The sequence below is a fragment of the Lepidochelys kempii genome, chromosome 16, assembly GCF_965140285.1.
Source record: "Lepidochelys kempii isolate rLepKem1 chromosome 16, rLepKem1.hap1, whole genome shotgun sequence".
NCBI classification, from domain to species: domain Eukaryota; kingdom Metazoa; phylum Chordata; order Testudines; family Cheloniidae; genus Lepidochelys; species Lepidochelys kempii.
The window spans coordinates 26,001,163-26,014,116 of NC_136395.1; the positions used below are offsets into that span (position 1 = coordinate 26,001,163).

At 38.0% G+C, this 12,954-nt stretch overlaps 1 protein-coding gene across 6 annotated transcripts in view; it reads right to left on the reverse strand.

Moving 5' to 3' along the window:
- Positions 1-12,954, reverse strand: part of DENND1A (DENN domain containing 1A) — a 377,679-nt gene that overhangs the window by 341,802 nt on the left and 22,923 nt on the right. The window contains exon 2 of one of the 6 annotated variants that reach the window (XM_073313956.2): positions 7,171-7,221. The exons of the other annotated variants lie outside the window; for them this stretch is intronic. Coding sequence (XP_073170057.1) covers positions 7,171-7,179 — 9 coding nt within the window. The 5' untranslated portion in view covers positions 7,180-7,221. The remainder of the gene's footprint in view (positions 1-7,170; positions 7,222-12,954) is intronic. 6 annotated transcript variants of the gene reach the window in all.

A 12,954-nucleotide genomic window follows, 5' to 3' on the forward strand; every position in this document is an offset into this window, starting at 1 on the left:
TGGACACTAGTAAAAATGGAAACAACAGATAGCAAAGTAATTTAGAGTTGGAAATGGAAGAAATGGATTGAATCACTACATTGTAAATTTCTAGGAGAAAGTCTCGAACAGAAAAGTAGTTACTGAGTTCAAAGCATCCTCATGTATTAGTAAAATTTTCCTTATTCAGCCACTTTGATTGTACTACAGAGAGAAGGTTATTCAGATATGCAATGGCTGTAAATAAAATAAGGTGTACTTTTCTACCAATAGTTCATTAAGTCACAGCAATGAGTTAGCACTAGAACAAAACTTCTCAATAGAACACTTTTACCACCAGATTGTCCTCTGCAGTCCCCGACCCATATGGCAACTATGCCAACCAGGAAAGGGAGCAAGGTCTGCCAGCAGGTTTGAAGGCTTGGAAGGCAGCTATGCTCACCCCTATACCACCAATACCCTTATCCCGTGCCTTGGAAGGCAGCTAAGAGCCGTGGGTTCGCATCCCACCACTGCCACCAGTTGTCACAGAGTCCCCAGGCGATGCTCTGGAACTGTTCCCTACAAAGCCAGTCAGGACTTGGGTGAAGTCTTTGGGCTGGCTGGGGACGTGGAGTGAAATACAGACGTGGTTGTCTGGCTCACTGCCCCCCAAAATGGACCTGGCTGAGGGGTCCTGTTCTCTGTACCTACAAGCTCTGTTTTAGACCATGTTTCTGTCATCTAATAAACCTTTGTTTTACTGGCTGGCTAAGAGTCACGTCTGACTGCGAAGTTGGGGTGCAGGACCCTCTGGCTTCCCCAGGACCCTGCCTGGGTGGGCTCACTGTGGGAAGTGCATGGAGGGGCAGAGGATGCTGAATGCTCCGAGGTCAGACCCAGGAAGGTGGAAGCCGTGTGAGCTTTTTGCCCTGCAGACAGTCTGCTCACAAAGAGGAGAACAGGGCCCCTCAGCCGAGTCCATTTTGGGGTGCAGTGAGCCAGACAACCATGTCTGCACTTCACTCCACATTCCCAGCCAGCCCAAAGACTTCACCCAAGTCCTGACTGGCTTCATAGGGAGCAGTTCCAGAGCATCGTCCGGAGACGCCGTGACAACTGAGCTATCCCAGCTCTCTCTACTGTGGCTTCACATCACATCACATCAGGGCTAAATTCTTAAGAATTCAGTTTGACTCAACTGAACCCTAAAATATAGATATGATTTTTGACTCTGCCACATTTGATTCAAAATAGACCAGACCAGCTCATTTGTACGAACCTCCTCTTCTGGACATTAGCTTGCACCACCTCTCCAATTCCCTCCCTGAGCTGTTCCTCACACACTATTGACTCTACTCTCCTGCTTCCTATGAAAAAATGAAAGCAAACAGTTTAAATAAAATGGGAACAAACCTTCAACTGACGAGAAGCACACCTAATCCTAAACAAGCCAAGCAATCTGATTTTCTGTTGCAGTCTCACTTCACCATTGGTCACCCATCTAATATTTTGTTTGTACATTCTATAAATTTAGTTCTTGATCTTGGTTGAAGTCAATGGAAAGTTTGCCACTGAGTTAAATTTTGGAGCAGTACTGGACCCTTTGACTGTAGGTCTTTATGTTGGGACATCATCTTACAGATCTCTTAAGTGTCTTGTATCGCTATAGCACTAGAAATAATCTGAAGGACAGTTGCTCATTTAAGTGATAAGGCTACATTTAACACAATTCCTTTTAACTGATATTTTAATTCAAGACTAAGTAGTTATTTAGGATGACATTTTTCAAAGGAGCTGAAGCTGGGATTCAATGAATCCCACTGAAATTCAATGGGAGTTGAGCGCCTAACTCCCATAGCCCCTTTCATAATGTCAGCTTTAATATATAAATCTTCTGCCACAAAATCCAAGATGTTGCCTTAACATTCTCATGTCACTGTAAGAATTAATTTTTTTCATCTTTTCCTTATACTTCCTTATATTCCTTATGTATTGAAATATTCAGTAAAAATACACATTTAAGAAATATCCAGCTCCAGACATTTTGGCATAGTAAAGATTTCTTTGCCTATTCTCTTCAACAATCTTCTACAGACTGAGACAGTAGTATTTACTCTAATTTTTGGGAGGAAGACAATAAAAAAAGAATAGAGCTTTCTGCAGGGCCTTAAAAGTAAAAACTGCATGTGACCAGTTTAATTATCTACAGTATGCATCACTTGTTTCCATCAGTTTGCCACTGAAACTGGAGACATCACCCTCCAACTGTTAATGGTGAGAGAGGGCTGAAAAGATTTAAAACAGGCTTAGATCTTGGTTTATTTTTGTCACTCCTTAAGGAGAAGAGATACAGACTACCTAGAACTCAATTGTTCTTTATATGAAGGGAGCTTCCTACTGGCTCCCCTTCTTCTGCAATCTCTATTGGAAAGAATTTCTGTAGACTGAGTGCAATAACCATCTCTGCTCCACTTCGCAAGAGGATCACTACCAATGCATATTGACAAATGTTTCAAAATGTTATGTGTCTGGGCTGAACAGTAAAGAACTTTAGAAAGAAAGGCATTTAACTACATCTTAAGGGTTAGATCTGCTAAACAATAATTACAAGGAGGACACCGTCAAATCTAGGCAATAATATTAGGCTTTAGGCATCATGAATAGACACTAAAAATTTAGTTTCCATCTGAAAGAAGATATTAGAATATTCTTCCCAGCAGTTGACACACCACCCTTTCACATTCAGAATGGTTAATTTACCAAAATTAGATTGTTAAGGCAAAGTACAGTACAAAAATCCTTTGTTCATGTGTTTGTATTCATTTCATCTTGTCCCTCCATTCCCGCCCCAATGATGTAATTTAGTTGACTCCAAGGGCTACAAGTATGTTCACAGATTCAGAATCTGTTTGGGCATTCAAGGAATATAGTACAGGAGTTCGTGATTAAAGCGTGTTTCATCACCATTGCTCATGACATCACTAAATTGAATTTCATCATACTCTTGCCCTTAGTTATAATTCAGCATATCCTGTATGAAATTCAGAAAGACTTAGGTATGATCTTGTCTCTGGTAGCTGGCACATTTTGTCATGTTCACTGTTGATGTAATATCAAAAATCCTTAATTCATTTTAAACTGATCATTTCATTTATAACCCAGACAACCTTACCTTCAGCCTCTAATCCACATTCCAAAAAAAAAACATATACCTGCATTTGTCCTGAGAAAAGTCAGACAAGATGGGGAGAGAACAACATAGTCCAGGATGTTTTATAACTGCACTAATACCCAACTATTTCAATTATTTTCTACAGTTCTCTATTTGAGATTTGAAACTCTATCTGAAACTCACTGTCTAAGACAAAAAAACATCAGGAACAGAAATTCATCTGGACTTTTTCCTGAGTCATATTTACATTTTTCCAATTTTGTTTCAACTGCTTTTAAAAATTAGTGCTCTGCACAGCATTTAACTACTGACCTAAATCCCAAACAGATTATATCTTTCCAAAATCCAAAAATTTCCATAAAAAGAAGTTTTATAGAAAGCACCAGTGGACCCATTGATGGACAAAGGTAAGAATCATCACTGCAACACTGCTTACAATATTGAGCAAGACAGCATAATCACTACTCTTAATAATCTGCAGGGAGTCTACTTTAAAGTCATTAGTTCATTGTTTCTTTTTCATCTGAATGACTCTAATTAAAGTTCTTTACCAGTTACAGAATTCTCTACAGTGAGACATAACAGCTGACTTCAGATGCATTAAGCTTAAAGCAAAAATTAACACTCATTAACAAGATTACCTGTTGTGATTAAATAAGCACAAACAAAAAAACCTGTTTGCAAATTTTGTGAATGAGCATATTCTAGAGTTTAAAATCATACCCTTAAATTAAATTTTATTTTCCACCAAGTAACACAACCTTTTGACTCTGTTCAAAATAAAACCCGTTCACAGTAAGTTATTACAATACAACCCCTTAAACTCATTAACATGTAGTTAATTGCAACAAGTGCTTCATCAAACCCTTAATCTTCAATTTTATCAAAAGCTGAAATGTCATCATGAACAATGTCTAACTTGAACCTCTCAAAAATTCTCCAAAAAAAAAAAAAGAAAAAGAAAGAAACCACCGATCCTCCCTTTTAAATTGAAGGAAATCTATAAAAACTGGGGCTAGTGACTACCAATAACTTGTCTAAACCATTAAAAAAAATTCACCCTCCTAAAAAGTTTCAATTTAGCAGTTAATTTCAACCTGCAGTTAAAAAGACACTAGCTGTCAGTTTTCTCACCCGACTCTATCGTGAAAAGAAAAACTGACAGATCACAGGAGCTTGCCTTTGTAAACCAATTCGGGAACTTTCATGCTTCTTATTTGTTAGGTTAAAGGTTAAATTGCTGACCTGTGCCCTCCTGCTTAGCAGCCTTTCCCTTTTTCTGTAAAGCTTTATTTTTGGGCTGTATTTACATGGATTAGTCTCTTTTCACACTAAGAAGGAATCTGTTCACAGCCAAAGCCTTAGTTCTGGTGGTACAAAAAGCAGCCACAATTATTCAGCACCAGACAATGACCATATTGTGTATTTACAAAAAAAACCACCTCAGCCATGGCAAGTTCTGTTCTTGCTGCACAAAACAATAGAAGAAAAATCTTATCAAACATTCAAGAGAAAGCAAACAAAGCAGGCCCACTGTGAACTTGATGAAGATGTCAAGCTCCTTTAAAAAAAAAAAAAAAGATATAAACCAACAAAAGGGTTTTTTCTTGTAAAGTCTTGTGAGTGAGATTTTTTTCTATACTGAGTTTCCCTTTCTGGTTAAACATATCCAGTAGTACTAATATGCCAACAGCCAACTATGGAATACTTCTGTCTATAATCTTTTACAGGTAACACAGCTAAAAAGAGACAAGAAAAGACTGGCAACCAACGTTTTCCTTAGTAACGCTGCTGTTGGTCGTATTATACACTGCATGTTCCCTTCCTACAAAACTAATGTACAGAAGTGCCAAGCATGCATTTCCATAACTGTATTGCAATACTCTGATCATTGCTTTTTATTAAATCTAGCATTAACAGCTAAAGACTGTACTAATGAATACTGAATGGTAAACAGGAATTTGTATGATAGCCTACAAATTTGATCCCTACTGATTTATTTTTTAAATTGGTGTAAGCTTCATTTTTTAGTTCAAGATGAGCCAGGCACTTCAATTAAACTCCACATCCCGTCTGGGACTTTACTTGATCCAAAAGGTATATAGAGTGTTGGGGACACACTGGTTTATTGGGAACAATTTTGAGGATTTCTGTCCCAGGTGAGTGAAGAAGGGAGTAACACCTCAGCCACATTCTTTGTCAAAGGCCTAATCACCATTTATAATTATTTTGCTGGTATCCCAATAGAAAGCAGTCCAACAAGAAGAAACAGGAAGATGAAGAACACTGAGGTGAGTCATAGCTGCAAATGCTCTCTCTCTCTACTCAGGTTTGCCTAGTTTTCTAGAGTCATGTTCTAGGAAGTTATGCACCTTGATATAGCATTAGGGAGTCAGAAGGGCACAAACTTGGGCACCAGATTTAGAGCACAATACGAAAATTAAACAAAATTGCTATTATTTTAAATTATGTGATAAATGAGTTTAAAACTTGTATTATTAATTAAGCATAGAAATCAAATGTTTACTACATAGTGTTATGCCAGGCAGCCTTGATATTTTTTTAGGTATTAAAATTCAATGTGATTGTCACAAGTTACTCTGGAACTCAAACATATATGGCTTACAGACATGCATCATGAAATTTACCTCTCATCCTTGCTGCTACTAAGTTTATTATTTTCTATATTCAGTATTTCATATGGTTTGACATGGCATTGCTACGTGTGCTAAAATTTCTGTATATTATAGAGGAATATAGCAGCACCTCAGATTCTGTTGCAAGATGCTTGTGTGTCCATTTTACAGGGTTCTTACTTTATACTTGTACAAGTCCTATTATGGAAACAGTGGCAACTGCAAAGTGCTTCTAAGACCAGAGTATGTTAACAGCATCTCTCAGTTGAGCTAAGAACTTTGATTATTTTAAGTTATAGCATTTGTGATCTGCTGATAAAATAAAGATGTTACTACACAAGGCCAGAACATAAAAAGTAAAATAGGAAGTACTTAAACTACTCACCAGCTTCTAGTAAGAACAAGATTAGAGGTACATGCTACACTCAGAGCCAATTCAAATGCAAATGCTGTCCTTTCTCTCAAACAATAATAAACTCCCTGAGAGTTAATAGTTTCCCTCTAAGATTCATCTCCTTTTTCAACTTAGTTGTATGTTTTGGAGAAAAGAAAGAAACACATGGTGAGGCTTAGAGCAAGGCCCTTTAAATTCTTTATCATAAAAGAAGCAGTATAAACTACATTTCCTTTCCTAATCCAGCAAACATTTGTTAAACTCTAGCACACTTACCACTTTGTCCATGCTATCTTATTTAGGTTTCTAACTTATGATACTCTTAAAAATACGAAAGAAATGCTTTAGTTGTACTAAACCATTTTAGCTTTTTCCTTGAACACACAGCAAGAATTTATGCTACACTCACAAAAAGATGAAAGATGAGGTCCTTGGAGAGAAAGACCTTTTGCCACACTGCCTGGTAAAGCTAAGGATTCAACATAGTTTTGTAATATCTGCTTTGGCGATTACCCAAAAAACCCTATACAAAAGCACACTATACCCTCCTACACTGGGGGGGGGGAAGAGGGGCAGATAGGGAGAAGAGATCATACTTTTGTGAGCTTTTACCTTCAAATGTTTGTACTTTAGAGACAATTTTTATCAGTTACTTTAGACTAACAAATGTACTTTTTCTATACTATTAGTATAAGAGTTATACTTAAATTCTCTTCACTTCCCCCTCTAACAAGAGGGGATCTTTGGCACAGGTCTTAGAAAGATCCCTGAATTTCTGTAACAGCTTATTTCTGGCATATGACACAAAGCAGTTTTCTTTATGAAAACAAAAGAGAATTTCTTGACACTGGAAAAGAGGTTACACAACAAATAGGTTTGATTTTGCACTCTTAATTTAGTACAATATTTGACAATTTTCTTAAATGTTCTATAGACTGTACAAATATAAATTAAAACATTTCAATAAAATATTTCTGTAATATTTTATTTTTAGTGTTCATGCTCACCACAAACATTGTCCTGGTGCAGATTGACTTATTTAATGTCACGTATCCAAGCTTCAAAAATACAAAAAACAATTCCAATATATTTTAGCATTGATGCAATTAATTACATTATGTAATTAAAGTAAATCTAATGCACAAAAGGCTGTTTTCCTTAGTAACTTTGCTGTTGGTCGTATTATACACTACATCACACTGGAATTGGACAGCTTTCACGTTCTCTGCTTCCCCATATATTTGTTCTTTGTTTTCTCAAGTTTGAATTCAGTAGGCTCAAAGTTTAGTCAGAAGGCTGAAGGACTACTGTGTTAATGACAGCACTGGTCCTTTTCTGCATTCAAACTCCACCTACACACTTTCATTTTACACAATTTTGATTATTATGAGAGGTCAATACAGCGTATTAGCTCTCCTCTGGACGTGAAGGCGTCACTGAGTTCATACAACGCATTTGCCCCCTTCTTTCAATTTAAGAAAAGGAAATGCAATTTAAAAAAACATTAGTACATGCATCTTAAAATAATAAAGAATAAGGCAACTTATTTTGTTCCCAATTCATCCACTGCACATAGGTACTGCAATGAACAAGAAAATATCACACACCAGAGATACAGCCTGCAATACCTAAGCATAACTGACTGAATTAAAATGCGAATGGATAGCTTTAATATGGAATGTCCAAAACATTTATCAGTTTAAGAATGACCCAGCCATAATCCAACATACCCTTTTGTTATCTGCTTTTCATCTAACTCAGAGAAGGACAAGGAAAACTTGATCTTTCCAGGTTTAATTCAAGAAACAGTCTACTATTGGTGCGGTTTAGCTTCTTTATTAAGTCAACTTTGAAAAGCATCAACAGTCTCTGTCCCATGGGGTGGGGGGGGTGTGTGTGTGTGTGTGTGTGTGTGTTCGACATTGTCTGAGAAAACCATTTAAGACTTTACATTTGACTTTAATTATAAAAGTTCTTATCTTAAACCATGGCAACTTCAAGTAGCCCGCAGGCAGAGCCTGAAGCACCCAGTATGTTGACAGAAGATACAAATGATGACAGCAGATATAATCTTTAAGATCCTATCAAGTTCTAAACTCTATAGTAATTGTTTTTAAATAGGAATATGCACCCAAGGCAATCAACTTACCACTCTCTCAATCATGTTCATTTTATATTACATAACAAAACAATCAAAAAACAAAGACAATGCAACACTGATGTCTTCTGGCCAACAAGTGTTACTTTTATTATCCCATGATATATCAACTTTTATCTGGGCTGAATGTAATTTAATTCCAGAGGCAAGACTAATTCACAACTCTGAAGCCTCTAAAATAGACATCCTAATCCAAGAACCTAGCCTTCTTAGCAGCAGCTCAAATTAATCTTCTTTAGAGAGACATGCTGGTTGAGATAATATCTTTTGTTGGAACAACTTTTGTTGGTGAGAGAGATATGCTTTCGAGCTTACACTAGCGGAAGCTTACTTACACTAATGTAACCAGTAGTGTAAGCTCGAAACCACGTCTCTCTCACCAACAGAAGTTGGTCCAACAAAAGATATTACCTCACCCACCTTGTCTCTAATATCCTGGGACCAACATGGCTACAACAACTCTTCTTTAGAGTGGCAGGCAGTATCTGTTCACACCTGAATGTAAGGCAAAGCAAGAAAATCAGTCAGAATTATAACCTTTCTACTCTTCAACACAGACAGTGATTCTCTGTAAAATGCGGCAAGGCAGAGGGACATACAAACCACTCATAAAACGTTCCTCAGTATCAGATTGTCTTCTGCCATTCACAGTTTAGCTTAGGCACCAGTCTCTCAAGTTACTGAATAAAGTCCTCAATAAAACTGCTGTTGCTATCCTTCTGAATGTCTATCTTTATAAGAACTCTCAATTCACTTGAAATGTGAGAAAGCAAAAGATGATTGAAATTCTGTGTGGAATAAAGAGTTGGCCTTCTAGTCCCTAGCTGCATAATATTAGGAGCTTATTTTACTTCAATTATATATCTTGGGGGCTCTTCTTAATTTAGAACACTTAGCTAGCTCTCTTCTTCTATGACAACTTTGACTCAATAAAGTAAAAGGTACAGTTCCAAGTCATTACTTAGTATTTACATGATACCATGAAGAAAAGGATAGTGTTGAGTCAACACTTTTGACATATATATATATAACCATTTCTAAAAATTTTGGAGTACTGATGTATTGGAGTATTTAACCAGAGGAACTCCTCTCTCCCACAATCTTTCCCTAAGTTTATTAAATCCATTACAATATTTATTGTAATAAGTAACACTGTATTACCACTTCAATTTGAACCCTGGAGAGAAGTATATGTTTAGCATAGGCCCCCTGACATCATTCAAAAGCACAGGGGATATTAAAATCCCCACCAGATCACTTCAATACAGTATACCTGCCAAAAAAGTTGCCAATTCTATTCTTCCTGTTCTATTCTGCAGCTGAGACAACTACTGAGAAGGCGTCAGCATTTTTATCAGCACATGGTAACAACTTCAGAGGAGTGCTATACAGTGGAACTAATAAAAGCAAAACCCTCAGTAAACTGCATTATTCAAGTATTAAGTAAAAAAGTGTGAAGTCTTGACAAACCCAGTTAAGAAAGAATCACAATTGAAAAGCTAAGATAGGACCAGTTACGAGTTCTCATGTAATTCTAGAAAGTAAGGTCTTAAAAATGATTACCCATCTTAAATTCATCAAAGGCCTGAACCTGCTCCCACTGAAGTCAAGATCAGCCGCCAAGAGGTCAAGGATGGAAAACTGGTTGGTTAATTGTTTTTCCTTAAATACATATTTCCTTAAAAGCATTATAGTTACTCAAATGTGTGTAGTTGCAAATGAGATTCGTTAGTCTAATGGTTTTCAAAATGTGCATCCCACACCTCATTTAGCATCTCGAAGGTTACAGAAGTGATTCACTGGGAATTCTACAATTGCCGAAATAAGGTTGGTGAATATACAAAAGCAAGAGCTCACACATCTTCCTGATACTGACAAGTAAATGGTGGAACTGAATTAAATACCACAAATGTGGAAAGACAAAATTTATAAGTCACAGCCACAGAGAATAAATTATAAGATTTTCCTGGAAGGCTATTGTTAGTACACCGCAAACATTAAAAGAAATTTTTCACATATCTTTTTTCATTTTGCAGATTAGACACTAGAACTGAACAAACTCAAAACTGAAGGCTCAGTAAGGGATGGACACAGCTGAGAGAGGAGTCATAAAAACTATTTGTAACACCCTCAACCCAGGTCTGGTAGACACAAAAAAGCACTGAGGATCTGGCCCAGAAACTATTTCCTACTTAGTAAACAAAACATCCTCCACAGATTTCTCCTTCCATCCAGACCCCAACCCAGTGAAAGACTCCAGCCAATAGGCACAGAAGCAAGCAAAACAGGGACTGCTGCACGAGGGGAAGCACATAAAATGGGGCCCAGCCAGGACCACTCCTCCCCACAGCAGGCCCCTAGATCCAGAACTGTGAAGGGAATACAGCCACCCCCACCCCCCCACACACACACATACTGGGGTGACTGGTACCCTGGCAGTGCTTCCCATCCCCCTTACCATGTGGCCTTGGGTGAGAATCGCAGAGGAGCCAGCCAGAGTCCCCAGCTGGTAGAAAGAGGAGCACTCAAAGCACTAAAAGCACGGACGTCTGGACATTCCAGTCAAAACTAGAATGTTCTGAGAGCGACTTTCCTTGCTCCGTGCTGAGTGATTGTTTGCTCCAGCCCTCTAACTACCTTTCCTTCACAGTGTTTTCAGCTCAGCTTCACTCCACACCTGCCTCTCCTAACACTCTCCTCCCCTGCCCTGTCCCCTACTTCTCTTTCCTCCTCTTTTTTCTTTCCATTTAGCTGATCTCCTCCAAAGTAAACCCACCCTATCAAGAAACAGCTGTAGAACTAACATGATGTTTGCTGCCATCACACTGTTCCTCTACCTGTGTTAGACAAGACAGGAACAGGGTAGGGGAAGGAGTCTATTTTAGACAGTACGGTCTCACTGTTTCCTTGTACTCCCCCTAGGGTTACCAAGTTGGTAATATTTAAAAACCAGACACTCCAGTAGGAGTGCCAGAGCCTCGCCTGCAATTCTTCTTCCCCCTGAGACCCTGCCCCCATCCACTCCTCTTCAGCCACTCACTGCTTTTCCCGTCCCATTCCCCTGCCAGGGTCAGGAAGGACTCGCCTGCTTTGCCGGGGCTGTGAGCTGCAGCTACTTGACACAGATCAGAGGTGGCCTTGGCTGAGTAGGGGCTGGCGCAGGTAATGACCCAGTACCTCCCCACCTGCCCCGCCTGCAGTAACCAGACTTTTTGTGTCCTGTCCCCTTTTCGTATTAATCTCTCTCTTGTTCTATACTTAGGTTGTAAGCTCTTTGAGGCAGGGACAGTCTTTTTGTTCTGTTTGTACAGAATCCTGGCACCATGGGATTCTGATCCATTACTGGGGTTCCTATGCACTATGATAATAGGTGCTTGCTTTGTCTACTTCATTGTATTTGGTGGAATTTTTTCTTCCTCCACCTTGTACAGCAGAGAACTTATCTTCTAGTCAGCCATCCTTTTCCCTCAACCTATAATTTCTGGGGAAGAAATCCTAGAGCACAGAAACGTCAGGGAAATGGTTCCTTCATGCTGTGGGAGTCCTCTCAGAGCTACTTCACCCTTCTGAAATGTGGTACTCTAAGTCTAAAGCAACATATTCTGCACAGTTATCATATTCGTTCATGCCATAATAGCCTTTCACCTAATGTAAGCAATCTCTCAACTAAATTTTGGTGCACTACTAAAAAGACTGGCAGTTCTTTTATTTTTATTAGAGGAGATAAAACAAACAACAAACATATTCTCTCCCATGCAAACCAAAATATATGTCAAAGTACATGTTGAATGCCTTTATAATCATGATCAGTGTTCACATGCATCTGAGCTGAAACCAGTACATTTATATATTTTTGAAGATGGTTGTAACAACTGTTCCAATATAAAAAAAAAAAAAAGCATCCTTTTCCCAGAGGTTTCTGCCTATGGTATATGGAACAATCAGAATTTTAGTAGTTAATTGTATACACATAGCTACTTTAAAAAGACATGAAACCACAATAGAACAGATTTTTTTTGCAAGATGAGTAGGCTTTTATTTTCAAGTAAAATTAAATCCTAAAAATCAGCTTTAAGCAAAATACAGGAGATAGTATATCACTCAATTTTAGATTATTTTGAGTGGAAAACAACAACTGTAAAGAAATTAACACACTTACTCACTTATGTTTTCACAAAATTTCAATGGTTTTATTTCTAGACAAAAAGGCCTTTACTGTATTAGTACCCATAAACTTTCATAATCTGATTTTGTGTTCTGGATCAGTGGCTCTCAACCTTTCCAGGCTACTATGCCCCTTTCAGGAGTCTGATATGTCTTGTGTACCCCTAAGTTTCACCTCACTTAAAAACTACTTGTGACACTTGTATTTTTATGCCTGATTGTGTACGCAACACATTAAGGAATTTTTCAGTAACACTTTCTCATTTTTACCATATAATTATAAAATAAACCAATTGGAATATAAATACTGTACTTACATTTCAGTGTGTAGTACATAGAGCAGTATAAACAAGTCATTGTCTGTATGCAATTTTAGTTTGTACTGACTTCGCTAGTGCTTTTTATGTAGCCTGTTGTAAAATAAGGCAAATATCTAGAGGAGTTGATGTACCCCCTGGAAGACCTCTGA